This window comes from Saccostrea cucullata, unplaced genomic scaffold, assembly GCF_032062105.1.
Source record: "Saccostrea cucullata isolate Sc308-1 unplaced genomic scaffold, CSIRO_AGI_Scuc_v1 ctg631, whole genome shotgun sequence".
NCBI lineage: Eukaryota > Metazoa > Mollusca > Bivalvia > Ostreida > Ostreidae > Saccostrea > Saccostrea cuccullata.
In genome coordinates, this window is record NW_026919010.1 from 50,779 (window position 1) to 77,354 (window position 26,576).

Here is a 26,576-nt window from a genome sequence, read left to right on the forward strand (position 1 = left end):
ATACAAATAAGTATATATACTCATGGTATAAGTAATTTTTTTAATATTTAAGAAGCTATAATATAGATTGAAGTATATTTTTCTGATCAAAAATCCAATAATTATTAAAATTTCCTTCTAATATATATAACACTCTTTCTTGCATTGTAATATAATTAAATGACCCACTTGTTATAATTATTTTAAACGATTTCTTCATAGTAAAAACATAATAAAGGGGAGTAATCAAATGTTGAACCCGCTTTTGATTGGCTAGTTTGGATCTTGAATTTCGAATCTCGAATTTCGATTCTCGAATTTCGAATCTCGTACTTTGAAACTCGCTTCTGATTGGTTAGTTTGGATCTTGAATCTCGAAACTCGAATTTCGAATCTCGTACTTTGAAACTCGAATCTCGAATGAGCCTTCTGGGCTTTCGTAAGAAAGTGAGGTATTACATAATTAAAGATTCAGATCTTGGACTTTAAGAGGAAACTACTGTTAAAAGCCTGAAGTGATCCTGGATGTAGAAGTTTATGAAAAGGGGTGAAAATAACGATCTCAAAAACTTATAAACATTACATATCTGTGAAAAAGGCATAAAACACACGCCCCTGAAAACTTCATATATGGGATCAGGTACTAGTACCTTTATAAAGAGTAACGATCCCTAGGTACATATTGATCTGGTAGTCAGAGATAAGGATAGTTGATGGAAAAGCTAATCATCTCGTTTTTCATACAGTTTAGTCGCTGCGTGACCTTTATTGTCTATACTCTATAGCCATTTAAACATACAAATATGAATAAGATAAATAAAACAGACTCTTGAGGATTTTCTCCCCGTTTTTCAGTAAGGTATCTGAACGAAAGCAACTTTTGTTAATTATTTTTTATGAAAATATAGTCGATATGTGAATGTCAGAGCAAGTGCCGTTCTCTCCTCGTGTGGATATTTTTTTAATATAAATTGTTATAAAGAAATCCAAAAACAGACTAGCTAATAAAGGAGCTCATTTGGTACCCGTTGAAATTGTAAAATTTTGTTGGAAGACCTAGGATTGATCTTCAAAAATTATATAGAAACCCTAGCACCTTAAAAATATCAATTTCAAGATACTTTACAGAACGTATGCATGCAGAATGGGGGTGATTTTTAACGAAGTAATTTTGTTGATGTTCTATGGCTATTAAGATAAGAAGGTTAACAATCACAGGATAAGAAGGTTAAGGATTGCATGGATAGAAGGTTAAGGATAAAAGAATAAGAGGTTTATGATTGATTTCAGGATTAGAAGGTTAAGAATTACAGGATCAGATGGTTTTTATGTTTTCTTATCAATTTTTTAAATTTATACAATTATTAATATAATTGCCAGTCATATATGTTAAAATATAAATTTAAATTATATCATCAGCTCATATATTTCTTTTTTTTTTTTTGTTCTTCATTTGCCTTGTTATATACATTTCTACTGAATATATGCATGTGTATATTTATATTTTTCAATGTTATATTACTAATAATTACTTGTACATGTATGACTTTGATCTTGTATTGTGGAAAGGACTTAAATAGGCAGTGCCTGCTGTCCGATCCTATTATTTTCATTCATAATAAAATATTGTTTAAATTAAATTACAGGATCAAAAGGTTAAGGATTCCATAATTAGAATGTCGAGGATTACAAAATCAGAAGTTTAAGAATTACATGATTAGAATGTTGAGGATTACATGATCAGAAGGTTAGGGATTACATGATTAGAAGGTTAAGGATTGCATGATTAGAATGTTAAGGATTACAGGAACAGAAGGTTAAGGATTACAGGAACAGAGGGTTAAGGATTACATGATCAGAAGGTTAGGGATTACATGATCAAAAGGTTAAGGATTGCATGATTAGAATGTTGAGGATTACAGGATTAGAAGGTTAAGGATTGCCTGACTAGAACGTTAACGTACAGGATCAGAAGGTTAACAATTTACACTCAAGGGATCATGATGTTTAGGATTGCAGGATCAAAAGGGTAGAGACTGCAGAGTTAAAAGAGTCGGTCAAACATTTTTAAAGGGGAATGAAATGTTTTATCAAACAAACATAATAGATAATGTCTACTAGTACTATGGACTAATATTTATAACATAGAAAACCAACGTTCAGTTTCTGCTACAAGGAGCACTGATCGGTGGGTATGACCAGTCGGATGCTCACTCCTCCATGGCATTTGATCCTATCTCTGATCTTTTGTCGGTCCGTGCTTGCTCTCCAATTTGGTGTTGTTAAGTATCAGTCATATTATCCAGCGATAGGGTATACGATGAGAAACCAATGCTTTTTTTTGATGAAAATGGCGTGGTTGCCGGCCGGGCACCACTCGTGATCGGACGATGACTGAGGCAAATTTGCGAATCGGTGGGGTCATCGGTAGGAAATAACTCGTAGTTAAAATTCAGCGATGTGTCCAACGATGCCTCACATCGCTCCTCTTTGGCAACCCATCATTAACACATCTTTCAAGGATCGACAGATATGTGGCCGAGCATCGTCCAATATCCGTTGAATCTGGGGTTATCGGGAGGTTGAGTGGTGTTCAACAGATAACGACCGATCATCGGTCGATGTTTGACTAAACATTGGCCCGTAGTAAACCGATGTTCGAACGATGTTCATCAATGTATGAGCGATGTAATATACATCGGCCGATTATCCTGGAACATCGTTTTATGATTAGCAATGCTTCGCTGGGCCTTTGTAAGTCCGGCCGGCAACCACGCCATTTTTATCATAAAACGCATTGGTTGCCCATCGTATACCCATCGCTGGATGTGACTGATTCTTTAAGGACTACTAGGCCGATGTGGACCGATGTTGGGGCATCGTTAACACCATGGATTACCATCGATTACCACCGGTCTACGACTACCGACCGGGAAATGTGACCTAGGCATAAAATGGACTCTTCGGGTTGAATACTGTTCGTTATCTCCATATATTTTTTCATAGACAAGGCTGAGCGCTGCAGTATAATATACAGCCAGGTTCGTTGATCTGTACCGTTTACCTGAGGCGGCTTGGCAGGTTTCTTCAATTAACTGATGAATTGAGATATATTTTGTCGGTTGTTGATGGCTTCTGACGGCAGACCTTAGTTGCTATTGGTTCCATATGTCAGGCGTGTTTCACACAGACAAAACAAGCTCAGAAGTTGCTTTCCATTGTGTAAGGTGTCAACAGCAGCAACATATAACAGACAGATGATCCGTCTTGCTGCTGAATTAATATTTCAAAAGTTTGGTAAACGAAAGTTCGTTGACCATATACTTTATTTACTAGGTGTTATTTCATTCACAACAAGAGGCCCATGGGCCACATCGCTCACCTGAGAAGCGTTGACCATTCTGTTCTTTACCAGATTTCCCCCTTGTTATACTTAATGCATCCCCACCCTACCCCACTGATCATAATTTAGACATTTTGAAATCTACACTACCCCCATGATCCTTCCAGGGGCACATATGTTTCAGCTTTTTTGGCGCAGTGGTTCCTGAGAAGAAGATTTTCAAAGGTTTTTCCTATATATTTCTATGTAAAACTTTGATTCCCTATAATGGCCCCGCCCTTCCCCCGGGGGTCATGATTCCTACAATTTAGAATTTACACTACCCCAGAATGCTTCCACATAAGCTTCACTTTTTCTGGCCCAGTGATTCTTGAGAAGAAGATTTTCAAAGATTTTTGATATATATTTCTATCTAAAACTTTGATTCCCCATTGTGGCCCCGCCCTTCCACCGGGGGTCATGATTTGAACAATTTAGAATCTACATTATACCAGGATGCTTCCACGTAAGTTTCAGCTTTTCTGGCCCAGTGGTTCTTGAGAAGAAGATTTTCAAAGATTTTTCCTATATATTTCTATGTAAAACTTTGATACCCCATTGTGGCCCCGCCCTTCCACCGGGGGTCATGATTTGAACAATTTAGAATCTACACTATACCAGGATGCTTCCACATAAGTTTCAGCTTTTCTGGCCCTGTGGTTCTTGAGAAGAAGATTTTCAAAGATTTTTCCTATATATTTCTAAATAAAACTTTGATTCCCCATTGTGGCCCCGCCCTTCCCCCGGGGTCATTATTTGAACAATTTGGAATCTACATTATACCAGGATGCTTCCACATAAGTTTCAGCTTTTCTGGCCCAGTGGTTCTTGAGAAGAAGATTTTCAAAGATTTTTGATATATATTTCTATCTAAAACTTTGATTCCCCATTGTGGCCTCGCCCTTCCCCCGGGGGTCATGATGTGAACAATTTAGAATCTACACTATACCAGGATGCTTCCACATAAGTTTCAGCTTTTCTGGCCCAGTGATTCTTGAGAAGAAGATCTTTTAATGACCCAACCCTATTTTTGCCTTTTCTTGATTATCTCCCCTTGCGAGGGGATATGTCCCTTCATTTTAACAATTTAAATTCCCCTTTACCCAAGGATGCTTTGTACCAAGTTTGGTCAAAATTGGCCCAGTGGCTCTTGAGAAGTCGAAAATGTGAAAAGTTTACAGACGGACAGACAGACGGACGGACAGACAGACAGACGGACGGACGACGGACAAAATGTGATCAGAAAAGCTCACTTGAGCCTTCGGCTCAGGTGAGCTAAAAACGTACCCATTGCATAGCTCAAAATTACAATCTTTTCTTCAAGTATCTAAAACTGAGCAAGAATGATCTCCAGCAAAAAAATAATAATTAATTAAAAGACCATTGGTAATTTAATAAATAAAAAGATCTTTGACAACGAACGTAAATGAATACTTATGGGCGGCCTATGAAAATCATAAAGTGGACATTCTTCCAGCGGCTGTTCTATGTAGAAACTTTTTTCTAGATCTCATGAGTTATAAAACTAAGATTATATATAGAATGACGTGTTCGGAAAATATGCTCATCTATGTTTTACTAAAGTACATGTATCCAAAAAGTGTTTATATAAATGTCATTCGAAACTCCTCTAAAATCTTCTGTATCGTAAACATGCAAATACGATAAAACTGTCACGAAGCGACTCGGAAAAAAAACCCCGAATCGTTAAAAATAATGTTCTTCTAAGAACATTACTAATTTAATGCCTAATAATAAACAGGAATTTTCTTACAGTTTAATTGCCAGGATTGTTGGGGTTTATGGGTGTTTCATTGCTTTTAATTACAATGTCTGCAACTCAACAATGCCAGCGATATACTTAACATTGTATATTGAAATACATCAAATAAAATTTGCACTCCTGTTGGTTCCAAATGCGAAAACATCTTCAGATATCTATACGTTCAGTCGTTCTCCGACAACTTGGTCAAAACACCATTAAATTAATGATAAACATTATATAATTAAAAAAAATTCATAAGCATTCTATCTCTGGCCAAAACTTAGTTGTTCATGCATACTTTTCAAATTCTTAAACTGAATCCCGTGCAGTAAAAAGAACATACTCCATTCTCCTTTTTTCCAGTGGCATACAATGTGTGATAATTTAAGAAACCTATGATATACTATCTGTTCTATACTAAATGTACTTGTAATGTTGTAGTACCTATGCATCCTAATCTTAGGGAATTCTAAGGGGGAACACCTTTTCTCACCCCATATCCCACAAATTATAAAGTTCCTTATGCATTTTCAATTATTATTGGATCTAATGTTATGCATTTCTTTATGTCATGTAGGAACTGTATCCATGTAAACATCAATAGCTAACAAATTGAATTAACCGTACCAATTTAAGTCATATTAGTCTTGCTGTAAAATCAAATTATTGGCCCGATTAGCTCCAATAAATGAACGATAACTTATAATAAGCAATTATATAGTACCTTTATCTTTAACAATGTCCCTGTGTGAGACTGAATTTCGTGCGCAATGCGTTCAAGAGATGCATTATATTGGTCTATGGACCAACTAAGAATTTTCCCACAGGAATCCAATACTTCCTCTCTGCATGTTTGAAAAAGGCTAAAACTAAGAATAAGGAAGACTGAAAAGGGGTAAAACAAAAGATGTAAGAAATATAAAGAAGAAAGGACTTGAAGTTCTCGGTTTGATACTTTTAATTAACTGTGGCACTGTAGCATTCAAGATATGAATTTACCAGCAGGTACGAGTTCGTGTAGTATACAAGTATATTAAGGACGTTACTCATTCCAGATAAAGAACGCTTTCATTGCAGTAGTGAAAAGTGCAAAAATTGAGAACATAACACTTCTGCATTTCATAAATAAAAAATCCCCACACATTACCCATGTCATATCTCCTCTTCAACTCATCTTAGGATAAATCTGACCTTGACCTTGCCAGCTTCGGTTGCGGGGCTGTAAAGTGAGTAACGTTTGTAAGAATTCTTGCTTCAGATTGTAATATCCAGGATGCGTGTGTATATTTCTTTCATTCCGTGCCAAAAAGAAATGTACTCGTACAGGAAATATTATATAGCCTAGGAAGAGCTTACCATGCTTATCTAAAAGTAAGTGGAATACAGTTATTTTACTATTCTGTTTAACTGGTTCGTGATCTCATTCAAGAGGTTTCAATATAACTGCAAGTATTTCATATTAAGAATTCCCCAACTTGACAGTTTTTTTTTTACTAGCGATTTACACTGTGACTAACTCTACTCAAATTTACTTGCCAGTCTGAAAAATAAATATAGTAATTTCTTAATTAAAGAATATGAGGCAAATCAAAAGAAAACCAAATATTGTGAATTCTTCAAAATATGTTTTTAAAGAGCATGTAAAAATACTGAAAATGATATGCATAAATTAAAGCTGTCTCTGTAGATTCCGGTATACCCTTGGATATGACATTACATAAAAATTATCTTTTGATCTTAATTATTAATTTTAATACGCAGGTCACTGTGATCATAATTAATGAATTTACCATTCTGCATGGACTCAATGGAAATAACTTTTCTAGTAGTACATTTACTGAAACAGAAATCTCAGCTATCTTTATTTCTGGAAATAAAAGTGAAAGTTATCTTAGGTTTTCTCTCGTGGGTTTACGTTCCTGTCTGATAATTCAATTAAACTTTCTAAAAACAGTAATATAGGATAGTTCTTCATGCCTCAAGAAATATTTGGTGGAACAGAGGATTGCCACTGAAGCGGTGCTTTGCACTCTATCTTAAAAAAATTTCTTAAACACTTACCCCACCCCACCCCCCTAAAAATTAAAGTATGCACTTCGATTAGACATAACTGAATTTAACAAGCGATGATAAATAATGAAATGAGTATTGAAAAACGTTCATTATTTTTTAATCAGTAATTGATCAAATTAGCACTTGTTTTGATTTTGTTTTTCACGCATTACATTTTGCATCATTTGCTATCTGAACTTATGCCAACGTACGGTATATTGACTTGAATAAGTAATCATCTTGTCAGCTTTCACCTATAAAACTTTTCTTAACCTAAAACAACCCAACATATATGTCAATTTTTCAGATTTTAAGAATTGATAGCATGTGCTGGCATACATGTTACAGTATCTTTTCAACTGAAAAAAAATTGTTTATGTTTTCTAATTTTAAATAATTCCTAAATAATACAAGAATTTAGATTTTTCATTTTAAATGTTTGAATCACGTAATTTATTAAAAGCATATTAATTCTAATTCTGCCATTTTTTTTAATTAAAAAGATTCTTTTAAATTTTGCATGTTACTTTTATAGCACATGCCATTCTGTAAACTGTAAACATTGGGGATTCAATATTGATCAATAACGCATGATGACAGACGAACCGATAAAAAATGATTATTTTAAAAATGTCCTTTGAGTGATTAAGAAAATAACTGCTTTGGTGACATAATTAACATTGGTTAAGCGTCGGGGCCGACTTTTCTATTATGATGGCTGGTGAGTCTAACGAGCACCTGCCACTTGATGGGGGTGTGAGTCATTTACCCGGTATAATGGAGGCTGAGAGGATCCAGTTTCCAGGGTAGCTGATGCATCATCCAGACATCTGCCTCTCTGTGTCAAGATTTCAGTGATAACCCCCCCCCCCTTTTTTTTTAGATTTTTAAAATGGGAAAAAATTTGCATGTTTTCTGGAAATATAGTCTTTACTTTTGTCGTTTACTGATTTTTATTTGAAAAATAAAATAAGTATAGTCGTATACTTATTATAATTTTCAAATAAAAATCGGTAAACGACACTTGTATGAAATATTTTCATAAATTTATCATCCAAGTGTACATCTAGTTCCACGCAGAGCAATTCAAGTTATATTTAACCATAATTTTTGAAATAGAGATTTGTGGTTACCCTGAAATCTAATTCAGGCCTTTAGTAACCATTTTACTTTTTTATTTAAATTGATTTAAAACACTACTTCAGATCAATTGATATAGAAAATAAACCATCCATAAAACACCACCGTTTGAATCTGATTGATGGTTGTTTATTGGATTGCATTTAAAATGGCTTCTACTAAAACATTAACTGCATGTACAACCAAAAAAAGCAGATGTTATCCGAACTCAAATCGTTCTTTGTCATCAATGATCAATATATTAAATCGGCATCGGCCCTTGGCACTTTTGAATATTCACCGATGTAGAACCCTCAAACAAATAATCCTGACATTCTGTATCCGATAAAACCAGAAAGGGGATTTTTAAAAAAAAGCTAATAAATAAATATTTTATTATTAGTAAATTAATAGATTTTCCGTCAAACTTCTTTCTTCGAAAGATTTTACTGTTGCAAACTATACAGATAGATTTAGTTTATGACTGCAATCCCCAAAACTGCATTCTTCCAGCATTATTTCCCCTCATAATCACCTGTAATAGCCCGGAGATGAAAGTGATGTGAATTACCGGCAATTCCAGGCAGAATCTCCCCTCAATCTCACTGTTTAAGTTGGAATGTTGAGTATTCGCGATTAGACCCATTGTCTTTGGACATCTGGGGAATTCAGCATCCCGGGCTCTATCTAACTTCTCCCCCTTATCACCGCTGTATCAGAGGATGCAAAGAGGCTGGTACACCTTGACAGACTTACAGGACCCGTGTACATTGGTTTGGCGGAAACTTACATGTAGGTCACGAATGCTGGGGTGTATTTGATTCAGCGGGGAGCCAGAGGTTGATCGGTTTTACCGATACAGGTACTTGTTTTAGGTCAGAGAGATGCACAAAGTAGCGTCTTTACGGCCGGAATTCTGTGTTATAGCTAGCTATTAGGTAGTGAGCGATGTAGTGTATCCACCGTCTTCATGTGGGGCAGATATCTATCTGGTAGCAGTAGTTGTACAGGGTTACTTGGTGTAGTACGGACTGGGAGCATTTTTGTGCAGCGCTCCGAGTTATTAGCACTGACTTCTCTGTGAACTTATGGCGTACTGTGATGTCGGATTGTAAGTGTATAATTTTTTTTTTTGTTGGTGCAGGATTTTTATCAATTGCTTCTGAAATCCGTTTATATAAAAAATCCAAAGGGACATTCTACGAATTTCAAGGTATTGAATCATTTCTTTCTTTTTCTTATTTTTACATGTATTTACTTCAGTTGTAACCTCTATGGCTAATTTTTCTTAAATCTCTCTTTTGAAATCTTTATTGGCCTGTCACCGCAGGCGTACTAATGATAATCACTTAGTTGGGAAAAGCTTAAACAAAGATAAATACCCCTGTCATTGTGACCACAAAGACTTTAAGGTGACATTAAAGATGCGGCCATAATTACTTTTTCTGACCACATAATAAATTGCGCATTGCTACAAGCAACAGTTTTATGAGAATCTTTACAATCTTCTCCTTTAATTCTATCATGGCCCTGAATTAAAAGAAAAATGGACATCTGCCTCATAGGGGTTCAAGTTAATAGAAAATAAACTTTTTTTCTTTCAAAATGACTCTCTCCTCTCTCTCTCTCTCTTTCTCTCTCTCTCTCTCAAGCAATAACTGTTATCAAATTACTATCATATTACACTTGAACAAGTGGAGAGAACTATTATTAACAAATTACAAACTGTTAGAACTTGAAAATTATCTTTGAAATTATTGCTACCCTATGACTCATAGAAAATCTCAGCTGTGACTGCCATATTATAAAATTGTAATATGCATTCTAAAAGTATATCAATGAATGCCCTACAAAAGGACTCTGCTATCAGACTTCCCAGGGGATTTGAGAGACAAGTTTCATGTCCATCTGTAGAATTGTGAAAAGAAAGAATTGCTGGGGAAAGTTAAAAGAATTTTAAATATTTACAACATTGATTTTTTTTATTTGTAAATGGGTGCATGTTCATTAGTGATTCTAATTTTAGAAAGCAGACAGCTAAATGTTCTAATTATGTATTTTTATGATAAAGAAACATCCTTTGATTAAAAATAGTAACTCATATATTTATGTTTAGATTTTTGTTAAAAATTGAAGAGACTTAAAAGTACTTGTAAACATATAAACTGATATTAAAACGAAGATTTTTTTTTCTTTAAGATATTTGATATTGCAGTTTAATCTAAATCAACAACCCTTAGGAAATAAACTCATTTATTGGTTTTCCCCCTATTTTTAATTGACTGCAGATCACTGGGGCATGATGAAAAGGTTGAAAAAAAAAACCAATCAAGAAATCATGGCCAGATTTGCCTCATTAATATGCAGCATCTGTATCTCACATAAAAGGATCAAAAAGTTTCACTCATGCAACATATGGATGGCAATGCAAATGGAGAGATTCATACAGTAATCAGAAATTAAAGCACTCACTCAACTGAATTTTTTTCTATAAAGGGTTTAACACTAAGGAATCACTCGGGAGAATCCCCTCCCGATTTTTTTCTGTGTAAGCCAGATGCCTGGGTTGGATTAAGATGCAGGATTAGGGGGTAGTTGTTGCAGCAATTTGTTCACGTCATTGCAGTGGCTTTATTTGAACCCTTAGTTTGTAAACTGCAAATCCTACAGTTTTAGGGCTCCCTAGCACTTGCTTAACTTTATCTTTTTGGGATTAAAAATAACTTAAATAAGCATAAGGTAAGATTTTCCTCCCAGTTATTTTTTCTGTTGCTAATCGGAAATGTTCAAGAAAATGTAAATACAATTATAATAGTATATAAATTATGAATCACACACCCCTGAAGAAGGGATTAGGGAAGTGTGCTTGATTTACTTCTATAAACTTAAAGTTGTTTGTGAATGAACATGTCTTTATAAAAAATTATATCCTGAACTTGAGAAACAAAATGGCCATGTCTTGCTTTATCAGGAGCATGGAGTTCCTCCAGCCATTTTTATCCCAGCAGGGGGGCCTTATCTCCCCTTACATCTGACCTTGTCAAATCTTTTTATAGAACCACTGCTTCCTGTACAGGGCAGGGCTCTCTGATAGGATAAAGAGTTTTACGATTCATCATCACAGATAATATTTTTAATTGATATCTTTAATTCAGTTCTTCTTTCATGGGCCATCTAGTTTTTCTGGAAGAACCACTCAGGAAGGGTTGTGCTAAATAGGGTTGTTATATAAATTGCACCCCATAGAGAGTCTGCCATGATTTCTGGGCATGGAATAAAGACAAAACAACAGGGGGCAGGGGAAGCTCCTTAATGGATAAGTGGCAAGTAATTGTGTTTTACAATAACACTGGATTCCTAGCTATCTAAATTGGTAAATCACTGCTGAGATGTTTATGATTCTTAGAAATATCATCAGTTGTTTTCTTAAAGTAAAATGGTGCATTAAAATTCTGGGTTTTTTTATGAGGGGGGGGGGGTAACAAATTATAATCTTGTTTTTTTTTTGTTTTTGTTTTTTTTTTTTTTACAAATGGTTTGCAGTTTTAGTTCTTTGTTTGATAAAATCTAAAAATAGCTTCAATTAATGTATCAAGATCATGAAGCATTTAATGAAAGGGAATTTTATAATAAATGGATAGTCTTTATAACTAAATAATCAGTACATGTTTCTAGTTTGCAGATAAAAGCATAATATGCATAAAATAACCATAAATCTTTGTGGAATTCACAAACAGTAAATTATTTTTATAGAATTTCCAATATTAAAACTTTTACAATCATCAAAGCAATACCCCACAACAAACATCTGCCAGTTTTATTGATTTTCAGAATTGGGGCTAAAAACTGTATTGACGAGATAAGCACCATGTAATTGTCTTGTGTTTTATTTTCACTTCCCCTGTTCAACAAACTGCAGGTTTAATGTTTCGAGTTTCTCCTGTGATGTCTTTCATCCTTCTATCTGTGAGCTTTATCTAGCTTTTGTTCATTTAATCTCAATCAATAAAACAGATTAACAGCCCACAAAAGAAGCATGCCAAAAAATGTCTTTAACATTCAACATCAAACTTTGCTGAATCAAAGTTTTTTTCATTGATTGCACTTCTTTTTACAGCTTTTAAACACTTTTCCATCAGATTTTCCATAATATTTATGATGCGGCCACAGAATTCCTATAAACACTGGCATATCAACTCATTAAGGCCCAAATCTGCTGTTACTTTGTTAAAGAGCTGCCTTGCATACTTCTCTAATTTAATGCAGATCTTTCCTGAAAGAACTGATATATCATTCTATTTTGCTGCTTGTTTTCAGTTCCACTTTTTGCAAGGAATTCTTTGTGAACACCCATAATCACATGATTAAATAATTATCCACTAATAAACAGTTGTAAACCACAAGAATGTAGAGGAGCCTATTTTTATGACCTTTACCCCCTACAAGTTCAAAGTGCAATGGACAGCCTTGATAAGCTTTGTAGTTAATTACACGCCTATTGTATTAATTTGCAGGTATAATGAGCTGGATGGGAGAGATGGGCCTATAACCACTACAGTGAGTAAACAGAAAACTTGGGAATACTATATATAGCTGCAGTGGACTGTTAGAAGTGATACTGTGATGCTGGACTGGACATACAGTCACAAGTAGAAAGTAAATAGTCCCATAACTTGCTCGGATAGATGCACTTGTGAACTCTAATAACCAAATGGAGGACACAGTGATTTGTCAATACTGAAAAATAAGTATTTGCATTGTTAATATATGGATATTGTTTCAGGAATTATAAAAATATTTGACACCAAAGAAAAAGTGAGAAATTTTGAAATTACTGGATGGAGTGAAAATATTTGGAAATTTGTTCAAAGGATTGGGAACTTCTAGGAATCTTCTGAAAGGAGTGGAAAATCATCTTATTTCTGTGAAACTTTTCATTGCATCTGTAAAATTGTGATTGTGCATTTTGTACATCTTCAAAGAAGGGGCTCTTTTAAGGTTTCCCCTAGAACAAGCTTGAAGTGATTGCTTTTCATCCAGAATTAATTCATCTTGAGAAGTTCTGAAGTGTTAGTGAAGCCTTGCAGTGACAATGAATGCTTGTATTGTTTGGAATAAGCTGCTGTTCCTGGTTGGTGCTGTTTTACAAGGTGAGTTCAAAGCCTTTCATCATCTGATAGGTAACATAAACACTGTCCTGTAGAGATTTCTCCATTGACTGCTATTTTAAGGTCTCTGCATGTATTTTTTACACTTGAAAATTGACTGAGATTTTAAATTCATTGGCAGTGATGATTTAAGATTCAAATCTGCATGCTAGCTTATCTCAAGGTGAAAAAAAGTGTTTTGGGATTTTGTGCACTCCTTAGATGAATCATGATCTGCAATTATTTGAAAATGGTGTGTATATACTATTCCAGTATCTACCTTTTACATGAAATTTTGGAAATTTTGCAAAACAGAAAATGGAAAAACCTAATAAATTATTTTTGAGCTAGCTGTTTCTTTCTACCCAGTGTTATGTTGGGTTGGTGGGAATGCTGGAATATAAAGCAAATCGCAACATCTTATATTTTTTGTAATCCAAAGATTATTAGATTTTTTCTAAAAAATAAATAGATTAACACATTTTGAGGTTTAAAATTTAAATCAATTGCAAGATGCAAAATATTAAACCATGGATCGACACTCAATCCAGGTTAATATCTCAGTGCTTTGCATGCAAAAATACAATATTCACCCACCCCCACCCCCCAAATTCTTTGTGAACTATCCTCCCCAAATATACAAGAAATTTTTTTTAATGTAAAATGTTACACTGTATATCAAGGTGATTCAGTGTTTCCAGAAAAACCATGAATACACAAGACACAAGTCTTGGATGAAAGTCCTAATGATTTCTGATTGTGAGATACTGAGGGTTCCTTTAGATTAATGATCTGTCATCTTAGCAGCCTTCTCAGATATCAATATTGATTCCAATAAGAGAAAACAAGAATATGATGGATAGGGGTCGACATGGCCGAAGATGTAGCATGCAAAGTGGGAGTCGTCTGCTGGTCATATCACTAATGTTGGATTAATTGTAATCTTCTGAGGAAAAACAAGGACCTTAAGTTAACGCATGGTGCCATTCAAAGTGGACATGACCTCATAAAACAATGGACAGGTCACTCATAGAACCTATATAGGGAGGGTTTCATTGACGTATAATTCCGGATACAGTCAAACATTGGTTTCTAGAACTTGATGGGACCTAGATTAGGATCCTCAGATATATGAGGATTTAAGATATCCCGGAAGAAAGTCTTAAGATTTTAAGATTTAAAACTGACAAATTGTGCAAGAATGATTAAGTTATAATAGGTTTATGTTATTAACTTTTGTCCTCTCATTCTTTCTCTCTCTCACTCTACCCCAGCCTCTCCCTCACACTGCAATGACACTCACTCTTCATTCATCTTGGTCAATAGTAAAGAAGAAAAAAATAATTGCACTTTCTTCACATATGAGCATTTTTTATCAAATTTCAAAGAAAATGAAGAGTTAAGCATGCAACAACTTGTGGAATTTTGTTGTTGCATGATGTGGTTAACCAGGAACCACTCATGAAATTTTTTTTCTTGAACTGATTTTTGTTTCCTACTTTGAGTGTGTCTGTGGCCAATCCATCACATCTTAATCCACTGTTTATACAGAGGGGGTTAAGCTGTTTTTATTTCTTATGTTTCTCTCACAAATATAGCCCCCTGATTCTGCTAATGATTGTAAAAGACAAACAGATTTTGGAATCATTGACCTCAGGCCCAGGCTCTCCATTGATGAACAGCATCACAGTAATACCCATATAATGTGTAAACTGTTGCATTGATCTCGTATTTGATTTTTTTGTCCGGCTATATTTGATACCCTGATTGTTACTCATTTCTTTCATCACTTATTTCATTTACACATGCATATACATGTACATATAAAATTTTTATGCTTGGGCCAGTTGCAAAAAAAAGTCATGCAGATGATGAGATGACTTGAAATGAGAAATGCATTCGAAAAAATGCACCAAATATAGAGTTCATTTCTTGTTTTAATTTGTAGCCTTCTGTTAACATGGTTTTGCTATTATTGCACAATGTAGCATATCCCAAATGCACAGGTGCATAATGAACACCTATTTTTGTAAAAACATAAACACTCAAAAACAAAAGAGTCTGCGCACATCTCTACCACCAGAGCGTGGATTAGGCTGAATATTCACCAAGGAATATCTGATACTCTATATAAATATTTATCCTAATGGTCCTGTCTTCTAATTTGTTTATGTAACAATCAGACAGTGACATTTATGAATCAATTATTCCACTTCATTTGATGTAAACATGAGTGAGTGACCTCTCGGCAGGGGAGACAACTTCAGACAGAGATAGGGGGGACCTGCTGACAGGATGAGGTTAGGGGAATTTCTTATCTCTAACTTCAATTAAGTATTAATTAGGGGGTGAATTTCACACATCACTGCCAAATTATTGGTACATGCATAATGTTTTAGGTTAGAAGCACTTGGATTAGAAATATTTTGAGTATCCGTGCCGGGTGTGCCCTTAATTTTCTTCAATTAAATAGAATTTAGGTGTTCATTGTTGATATTCATTTTTTTTAGACTATAATTTTTAAATGTTATTAGATAACAAAAAATGGAATAAATTGAATTACTGGTATATTACATTCAAGGTTTTTCACTGATTTGCTAATTTTTAGGGAAGATTGTTCTATAGAGAAAAATGATTTTCTTTCAAAAATGAAACCATTTTCAGATTTGAATATGAATGCCTGTTCATCTTTACACCCTGACCTAATGGCCTCATGGTTTCATATCATTCTACAGCATATTGTTCCTTGAGGGATGTTTTCCATTTTTTCTATTATCAAGATTAATAAAACTCTTCATAAAACAGAACAGCATGTTGGAGCCAATGGTTCCAGAGAAGCATTTGTCTTACACTGACCAGTCCAACTCTTAGACACACTGGCCATGCAGAGCAGCAAAGAATTGTTTATAGCTCTATTATTTATGGAAGCATGTTTCAGCCTCTTCACTGATGCTGATAAAAATGAAGCAAAACAATTGCCAGCTTTTATCATCAAAATATGATAAACTGTCTTCAAATGCTGCAATTTTATCACACCCCTGTTTATAAAAATCCCCAGTTGGTGTGGTTAATTTTTGAAGTATGGCCAGAATATGCCAGAGAAATTAGATTTAGTAAGAGAGCCTGGTTCATTTGGAGGCTTGCATGGTGCTGATCAGATGATAATTGGCGTCAAGGTCATTCATGTACTAGCTAGATGATGATCTTGCTTGATATACATATATCTTGATATGAAATCTTTTAAAATTGTATTTTTAGATTTATTTGCCCATGCTATCAAACTTTTGTGTCTTAATTTCCAGTTTCCTACGTGAACACTTTCAAATTCATGCAGTGGCATTGATATTAAATTCTGGGTTCATTTCAGATGTTTACAGTATTTATACAAACACATTTCTATAGATAATAATTCTCTTGAATTCTTAAATCAAAAATACATTAATATGTACTTGACATTTAACCACAGCATGTAAAATAAATGTTCTGACAGTTTTAGCAGTACCATGAGCACTACAGATGTACATGTAGCTTGGTACATGTACACTGCTCTAAAAAGTTCAAATAACCTTCTGGACTTCCTCTGTATCCTATGTAGTCCCACACAGAGTAACAGAAACCTGTGACATTGATACATTATAGTTATATTCCATCAATTCCAATTATCTCACAAGTACTGTTTAATATGTCTACTGACAACCAAGATAAATCACAAAATCAATACTCCCCACAGCTCCAAAATAATGGCTGCTCCCTCAGATACTGGAGTAGCTCCTAACTCCTAACAGTTGTTTATAACTTATTGTTATCGGCCGCAGCAGCGGCCGATCTATTTGTGGTTGTGTTAGAAAGTGCACATGGGGAAATGGGATGTTATTATTTTATTAGTACAGTAAAATAATTTTCAAATGATAACATGTATAGAATCATGAGTAAAATGTTTTAAAAAACGTGCTTTAAATTAAGTTTTAATCGTTGTTATTTTGTTTCAATTTCATTATCATTTGGCATCAGATAATTGATAATTTATGGTTAAATAAAAAGAGTTTACAATAGGTACTCCCCATCAAGGGAGTGTGTAAGATATGAAAGGAAATCGTTATGATTTTCCGGATAATAATGACTTACACGTGGTAAAAGTGCATGGTGAATAAAAAAATGAAAAGTTGCTCTACTAGTTAAAACTTGTTTGAAAATGCTACAGCTACGAATGACACAAAGATTATTTTTATACATTTTGCACCGCAACATGCAGCATAGCCTATTCTGCAGAAATCATATATACATTATCACGTGACAAATTATAACCAGGGTATCAGTACGTGGTATATCTTGAAAGGCATACATCTTCATTTTGATGACAATAATTTCTCATATCATAGGCGTCGGAACCGGGAGGGGGGGGTAGCTCCCCCCACTTTTTTGCAAATATAAGGAGCTTTGCCATTTTTTGTTGGTTTAGCACCCCCCACCCCCGTTCAATTAGCCCATCTCCCACCCCCGACCCACTTTCGATTTGCATCCGACGCCCATGCATATACAATCAGACTTTTTTTTACATCGATGAATCTATTGGATGAGCAAATGCCTGAAATAAACTGATCACTATTTTAGCTTTGAATATATCCTGTTCTTTTCTTGCATGAATGCTTTTAATTGTGAAAGTACTTTTTTGACGTTAAATATGTTAGCGGCTGATTTGATGCTTTGCATCAATTAACTTGTTTGTTAGCTTAATATCATCTCTAATAGTCCTCTAATGACAAATCACCTGTGCTACCTGTTACAGGTGTATCTTTTTTGTAAAATCTTGCAGCATAGCTATAAACCACCTAAGAGTAAATCAGATAATTAGTGCTTAGTAATTTCATATCAGTCTAGCAAATGTACTTTATTGTAATTATAAGTTTATCTGATTGTACTTTTTAAAATCAAAATGTTCATTTTTTAAAGATAAAGTCTCTCTCTCTCTATCTGTCTGTCTGTCTGATTAGCTGCATCTCTCTCTCTCTCTCTCTCTCTCTCTGGATTAAAATCAAAACAGAAGCAATTTTGGACTTTTAGCCACTTGTTAAATTTGGAATGCAGTAAATGAATCATTGTGTATTTATCTTGTCTCATGTGCTGATGTTCTGATTAAAACCTCTGACATCTACAAATCTTCCCATCATGCTCAGCATGCTTCTGATGGGAATTCTCCTGTCAGGATATGCAGCAGAAAATTATCATGTTTAATTTCAACTACATTCAATATTGTTTTTCATCAACCAATAATTTGTTTGGCATTGGACATTTAGAACAGCTACTGAATCTCCTGACAAATGAAGTTGCATTATTTGAAATTACTGCCGACAGGTTTCATTCTTTTATTTCATCTTGCATATTTGAATGAGAGCAGTATATATGCATGTTGAATAAACTCAAAAAATAATGGGTTACTGTCCCAAGTGGGGAATCCTGTGACTAAATTTTCCGCAAATATAATACACAATGGATTTAACTATAAATTTGTATTTTGAAACTGAAGGAGTCATATTTTGTATGCAATTTCAACTTTGCATGTGTGGTATGCCAATTTGGGTCATGAAACATAAATTTTATTGTTTGATTCACTTATATTTTTAAGTTTCAGTAGATCTAAAAACTACTGCTTCATAAAACTTAAAGGTTATAATCCTCCATCTATTCAATTAATGGCATTGATAATGAACAAGAATCTTAGAAAGCTATTTAATTCCCAGGGTGATGAAAATCTTGGAGATTCCCACTACATCTTTAAGACCCTAGCCATTGCTGGCTATAGTCTGGCTGATTATGTTACAGCAACCTGTTTCCTGGATGTGCGGTGAACCGTGACATTAACTCCATTATGGAGTCTCACCTTTGCTCACTTCAAAGCCTGGCCTCTTTACCTCCGCAGTCAACACATTCCTTACCAAGCCACACTCATTCTCACTGTCTTCTTAACTTCCTTCAACACTTCAGCTCCTACAAATTGAAATTAAACACTTTTAAATTTTTTCAGTATTCGTTTATTTTTTTCACATACAAGTTGGGAGTTAAATTGTAAAATTCAATCTTTATTGCTGAAAGTCTCATTAGAATTTGAAAATTTGATAAATCATGCAAAAGCAATTAATAACCTTTTTTTCCCCTTTGAACACTAAGCACACTCTTTATGCTCAGTGTGGATATTTTGATAAGGAGACACAAAACTATCATGAACCCTTAGGTAGTTGTCTTTTTTATCTACATTATATAAGAGATAATTAACAAAACCTGTCTGATTAAGCTCCCAGACAATCAATTACTCCTAGCTCCATCTCTGCAGCCTAAATAATAATTTCTAACAGATTTACTGTTCATATTTCAGAGCTGCATTTTTTCTTTTATCTTTTATCTCTATTGCACCCATTTTCTTGATAAATAATTATGCAGGCCTGTTGCAAATTAGGGCTCCACCATCATAACAGAACCTAACCTTTTGTTCTGGGATATCTGTATCAAACATTTTCATGACTTCCAGGGTGGAACTAATCACAACAAAAGGCATGTTTCCATCTGGAATATTTCAATCCCTTGAAACACACTACAGGGTCACATCATGATTCTGGTCACCACACCACATGTATTTTGTCTACATTTCTTGTTCCTGACATTTTCATACATTCTATATCAATTTTCAAAGTCTCTGTCTACACCACTGTTTGTTTTCATTAGACTGCTGCAGAGCCTGAAGCATGCATGCTCGTAAGATTTTGTTTGAAACTCCATAAAGCACCTGTTTAGTACATTTGTACTCTTAATAACAGTATGAATAGTTGACTTGAGCTAAAAAACTTAAGGGAGGGAGAAAGGTTTCAATCATCAGTGACCAGACTGACCACCTGACTGGAGATTCAGGGGACACAGTTTGATTCCAAGTCTGACCCTGATTTGCATTTTCTGTTGAAGACAACTTAAATAGGAGGGAGGATTATGTATACTGGTTACAGCAGTGGGTATCGACCAGGGTAGTTCAAGTTGGTAGAGCACCTGAGTAGTGATGCAGGGGTCCCACGATATATATTCCCTGTCAACTCATGAATTTTCACCTTTCTTGTTACACTTGCCTGTCAAAGACCAATTTAATTTTAGGACAGGATTTAAAAAAGGTAGTAAAAGACTAATTTTAAACATTGATTATAATAGCCCTCCCTCTCCAGGAAAAAAATTCCATCATTTGGAAAACATAATACGTACCTAACAGGAGGAAATGATTTTTTTTCTCTTGGCAATAGCTTACCCTTACATAAAGTAGGACACATTTCTTCCATCTTCCCCATCACCTCCTAGCTTACACTTAACAACATTTGTTTGATTTTCTAACAAACACAATAAGGAAATGGCATTATGAAATGTTAAGACTTAGTGTGAATGCCCCCCAAAAAATCACTAGAACCACTTGAGATTAAGAGCTCTAAGTCAATTTGTCATTTTCACACTTGATTTACTGTGAACTCAATCATAACATAGAGATGTCTTTCACCATCCTGTTTATCTCGAGATAAATCCAATGCGAACTGACATCTTTATTTCTCAATAATTGAGTTTTTCCTGTTAGAAATAAAGAAGATTCTCTAATTCATACACAAGTGCTGTTGCTGTGGAAAGAGAAGTTGGGTGGAGCACAAAATGTCAATCTCTTTTCATATTTTTAGACATGAAAGTTTTGATGATTGAGATTTATAATTGAGGATTTTATTAACATCTCAAGGAACACAAGGGAGGATCATTTTTTTTTTGTTGAAGGGGGCGAGGATAGAAATTAGAAATGCCCTGATGGGAAAAAAAGTAGAATATATAATCTCAGCTTTAAAAGGTGGTTTGTAAATTTCTTCTTTTTTCAAATAAAAAGAATGTTAAAATGAATTTACTTTCTTATTCACACAATATTTTTTTTTGACCTGCTATCAATTTTGGTGCAAAATTTAGAAGGAGGGATTTTCAACTCCATTTATTATCCAAGAAAGATAACTCTTATGGATATATGTGAGAGAGAAAGCTTTTTGGCATTCCTTTCATGATTGAAATGTGTTTGTAATTGTTCTTGAATGTTGGTAAATAGAGAACAGCTGATATAGTTGAGGTTTGAGTGACACAAACCCATGAGCTTAGGGAAAAACATTGAAATGATCTACTACACAGCAAAAATAGCAAAGATCTCTCTGTACTTGATGAAAATGAACAGGAGCAAAGCCAAAATTCAGGTAAACAGTTGTACTTAAAGCTGAAAATGTTGCTTTAGGTGCAGGGCCCAGGATTAACAAATGAAGTATTTGGGGTTGCTGCTTTTACAATGTTAATTATTGAAGAGATACAATACATAATTATGTATATGACACACTTGGATGTATTGCTGAATTATTTTTCATTGTTGTAGAATGAAACCTTTTTATTTTAAAAAGCGCTGAACTTTTCTTGAGCTAGATAATGAAATCATAATTATTATTTCAAAAGCCCAATGAAACAGCTATATAATTCACATATATACAAGGATCTTGACAATTCAATTTCTTTAAATAAAGTAAACATAAAAAATGATAAAATCCCTCTAATAGGAATAATGAACAGAAGTTTGAACCATATCATAATCAAACATGGTTTGATAATTTAATGAATTGTGGTGGGTTAGAATCCCAGTCTGGTCTGCTGCATTTTTCTCCTTTCCCATTACATTTGGTGCCATCCCATGCCCTTAAACTGACAGGTGAGAGGCCTTTGAGGAATGAGCCTGGGTTGGGGTCTTTGAGGGACTAAAGACCTTGAAGGAGGGAGGAATGTGGCAGTCATATTTTTGATCTAGGCCTTATTGACCATATAAATTTGTCTTGGCAAGAGCACTTTTTTATATAATGAGTAAAGTAAAAAAAAAAAACTGGGAAAAAAAATGGAACAATGAACAGAAGTTTAAACTCTGTCATTATAATTTGATAATTACAGAATTAAAAGAGTTACATTTAGAATATAAAGAATAATAGAGATTGGGTATATGCATTTTCTGTCATTTTACTATAGACCTAGATCTCCATTGTTTTAGGCATAACATTTTTCAACACATGTTTCTTTCTGTTTACAGTGAGTCAAGCAGCTCAGATGAAAAACATTTATGTCAGTGGTTGTAATGATGATGAAATCAAACTAGAATGTCCAGACAAACACAAGATAGCCATCAAGAGAGTGTACTATGGAGCCAAGCTGGACTCAAGCTGTAGCAAGCGGAGCCCTCTCTGGTCCTCTGGGTGCTGTGAACGGGGTAAGGGGGACTGCCTGGTCCCTAACTCCGATATTTACACCACCATGAACATCCGATGCTCCGGGTACCAGAACTGTCAAACCAAGGTGGAGAAGATTCGAACCAAGCACCACTGTGCCAGGGAAATTAAACATACCACTTACATGACTGTGGTCTACAGCTGTGTTAGTGGTCAGTATTGGTTACTACAAATATAAATATATAAACAAAGTAAAAGGAATGAAAACACATGAATTAGGATGAAAGATATTACTTCTTCCCTAACAAGAGTTACCTCCCTCAAATTGCATTCTAACATACATGTATTTTTTCTAACAAGAGTTATCTCCCTTAAATTTCACTGTTTTCTAATGTCTGGTTCTTAAATTGTTTTACTATCATTCAGTACTTTGTAAATGAAATGTATCACTTAATTCTGAAATAGAATTTAATGATTTAGAAGAAAAACTATGCTAAAAAATTCTTTTTTTTTAATTTCTAGAGTCTGACATTGCCCAATTCTGCAACAATGAAATCAAACAAGGGCAAGAACTCTACCTCTCCAACCAGAACTATCCCCTCCCAATCAAAGGAGGAGGTCAGTACTGTAAATGTCTGGTGAGGTCTAATATGGGGATCTCCATCAACATCATAGACATCATGATCACCCTCCCAGAGAAAACGGACACGTGCCCCCAGCAGCTCCGTGTGTCCGATCCCTCCTCCCGCCCCGATGAGGTTGTCCAGTGTGGACAGAGCGGGATGTATGGGTTCCGAAACCTCTATCACAGGATGGTGACCAACCTGACCGTTACACTGGACAGTCGGTCGCAGGACTCTAGGGGGTATATCTGGATAAATGTCAGAGGTGAGAAAAGTCCACAAAGGTACATATATATATGGAATACTGTCAGGTTTAGCAATATGTTAGAAAAACACTTCATTCAAATTCATGTAACACGATCATTTGTGGTCATAAAAACACAGATATAGTGTGCAGTTTGGGATACCCACATATGTTTTTTTACAAAGAGAAGCCATGTGCAAACACATATATATTTAAACTTTTTATTAATATTGCTTTTTTATAGGACCAATTAATATTTCTCAAAAGATAGCATAATTATAACAAAACATGGAATATAAAATTATACATAAATCAAATAATACTTCCTGATTTACATAAAAATTGAAGACATTTAAACTCTTATTTAGGTACAGCATCTAGTTACCAGTATTACAAGCATTTATTTCACCTTGAAAACTGACACTTGACATTGCAGCATTGTCTGTTCCTTCCCATTGTCAGACTACCTTAACATAGCCATAACTACCTTAACACAGCCATATTAATTTCAGCCCAACAGCCGGAGGACTACGTAGTTATTTACTGTGGGGAGGCTATGGACCAGCTACTGTACAGAAATATTACAAAGGGAGGATCCACTGACAGCCCTCAGGTCACAGTATCACCCCTGGGGACGGTATCCCCCTCAGGAAACGGGACGGTGCCTGATGAGCTGATAGAAAGCCAGATCATTCCAGATATGAGTAAGTGGAAAATTTTCTGTTTTTATATTCATTTCATGTGGGATCGGGTTATTCAGTTAGAATTTTATACTTTTATTATATGTGTCATTTACTGTTTAAAAACATTAAAATATGGCAAATTTGACAAAATCATAGAAAATCTGGATTTTGAAATTATGTGATACTGACACTATAAAATTGAAATTATTTAAAAAAACAAAAACAAATTTGATAGGACATTTAACATTAACATTTTCATGTCATAATAACCTGATGTATATATATTTTAAAATTTTCCTTGATGTCCTTTTATAGTTGCCATAATAGGAGGGGTAGCAGGGGCAATGGCTGTTATCCTCATTGTGTGTGTAGTAGCCATAGCAGTCCACTGTACTCGGTAAGTCCACAAAAAGTACATCTCATTTGCAGATTTATGACATATTGTTAAAGATTTATTGTATTCAAAGAGCTACATCAAAATATTTAAGAGAATGAGCATGATAAAGCCTAGCTATTTTTGTACTATCGTATCATGTCACTAACTTCTTGATGGGTCATTTCATTACTGGAATTTTCTTTAAAAATGGATTCTGAATCAGATTCTTTCATTGACTTCTGTCTTGAATTTTCAGTGAGAGGGAAAGGAGTAACCTTCCTAAGATGCCAGAGGTGATTCCTTCTCCCATGGTACGAGGCAAAGTGTACCACCCTGATGATAAAAATGCCACTCATAAGAAATACCAGTACGAAGAGGACCGATACTGCTCTATCAAACGCAGTCCCATGAAACTGACCAACTTCTCTGAACTAGATGACGAGGCCGATAAAAAGCTCAAGGAGGCCTTCCTACAGGGGCCAGCAGAGGAAATAGACCCCGAGCCTCCTGTCTCTCCCATTAACCAGGTCAAGGTCAACGGGGTGCCTCCCAGGCCTCGTAGTCCAGAGTTACCGGAGTTACCAGAGTTACCCCTCCTATTGGATCCTCCCCCGGATTACTGCTCCGTACCCGAGAGTGACCCAGAGAGGTATTTCACAATGAATCCACAGAAACCATTGTCAGAAATGACAGAAATACGGGTGATTTCCTCACTCCCTCAGAGAGGACACAAAAGTAAAAAACCCAAAACTGTGACATTTTCCCCCGTGGCTTTAGTGACACCCCTCCCCTCAGGCTCTGAGGAGTCAATCGGTTCTGAAGGTGACAGGAACTTAGCCAACATCATTGACTCTTACCAGTGCCTACATGATGATGATTTCCCCCCAAAAAAGCCCATTATTTTACCCCCTCCCAATGACACCGGGGAGTTTGCCTCTATACATGGGCCAAATGAGACAGAAATAGCAGAAATGCAGGAGCTGTGGAATACACTGGGGAGTCCGTCGGTGTCCACGACGCTGGACGACGGGGCGTACGATAACATAGACTATCTGCTGGCTCAGAATAAAGCAAGACATGAAAATGAAGTCTAAATTTAGTGATCAGTGAAACTTTATATTATTGATTTCATCTTTTCCATCTTGGAAATATGTGTATATATATAGAACAGAAATGTATTGATTTTTTTGTGGTCCAAGATTAGGGAATGGTAGAGCATTGCTGTTCATTTATAAGTGCACTTACAATATATCTGTTAATATTATACTTAATATCTTTAATAATATCGGTTTTATTACTCAGTACTGTACATAAAAAACAATTTACTTAGGAATGTGTACATAGTTAAAACAGTATACTAATTGATATATTAAAACTCATAAGTTAAAAAGTGAAAGACATTCTTGTAAGTACTGTAGAAGTACTTTTTTCCACGGGGTCTTAATTCCGCGGTATTATTATTTCTGTTCAATCCGCTGGTAGAGAATTACATGGATAACTTAAAAATGTCCTTAATATATGCCTTATATTTGTATTAAGTTCAATGTGAAAAATTTCCGTGGAAAATTTATGACTGTGTACATGCGTAAATTAACACCACATGGAAAAAAAGTACTTCTACAGTATATGCAATACAATGTACATGTAGTATTTTCACATTACCTTTTTAAAAAAACTGTACTTTGTATGTATCAATACATGTATTATTACTAATAATGCATTGATCAATTGTTCTCTATTAGATCAAATGTTCAATTTTAAATTCATGTAAAGACCAAAGCTAGAATTATATGCACACACACTGTCAGAAACTTATTTTATGATGTGATGTGTACAATATGTGTTCAATATTTTCCATTCTTATGAAAGCATTTTTAAATATGTTATACATGTGTACAACAGCACAAAGATGCTCAACATGACAATCAAAATACCAATGACATGTAAACCATTCA

The 26,576-nt window shown here is 34.9% G+C and overlaps 1 protein-coding gene across 5 annotated transcripts; it reads left to right on the forward strand.

Annotated features, from left to right (window-relative positions):
• Positions 1-9,073: 9,073 nt before the first annotated feature.
• On the forward strand, positions 9,074-26,312 carry LOC134277260 (uncharacterized). Of its 5 annotated transcripts, none has more exons than XM_062759587.1 (7): positions 9,074-9,089; positions 12,812-13,447; positions 22,560-22,907; positions 23,218-23,583; positions 24,075-24,266; positions 24,561-24,642; positions 24,878-26,312. In XM_062759587.1, exons 2-7 carry the CDS (start codon positions 13,390-13,392, stop codon positions 25,713-25,715), a joined length of 1,884 nt encoding a protein of 627 aa, XP_062615571.1. In that variant the 5' UTR covers positions 9,074-9,089; positions 12,812-13,389; the 3' UTR covers positions 25,716-26,312. The 5 variants fall into 5 exon arrangements, with proteins under 5 accessions (XP_062615571.1, XP_062615578.1, XP_062615568.1 ...); XM_062759594.1 differs by lacking the exon at positions 9,074-9,089 and adding an exon at positions 9,142-9,159; XM_062759584.1 differs by lacking the exon at positions 9,074-9,089 and adding an exon at positions 9,209-9,408.
• Positions 26,313-26,576: the final 264 nt, after the last annotated feature.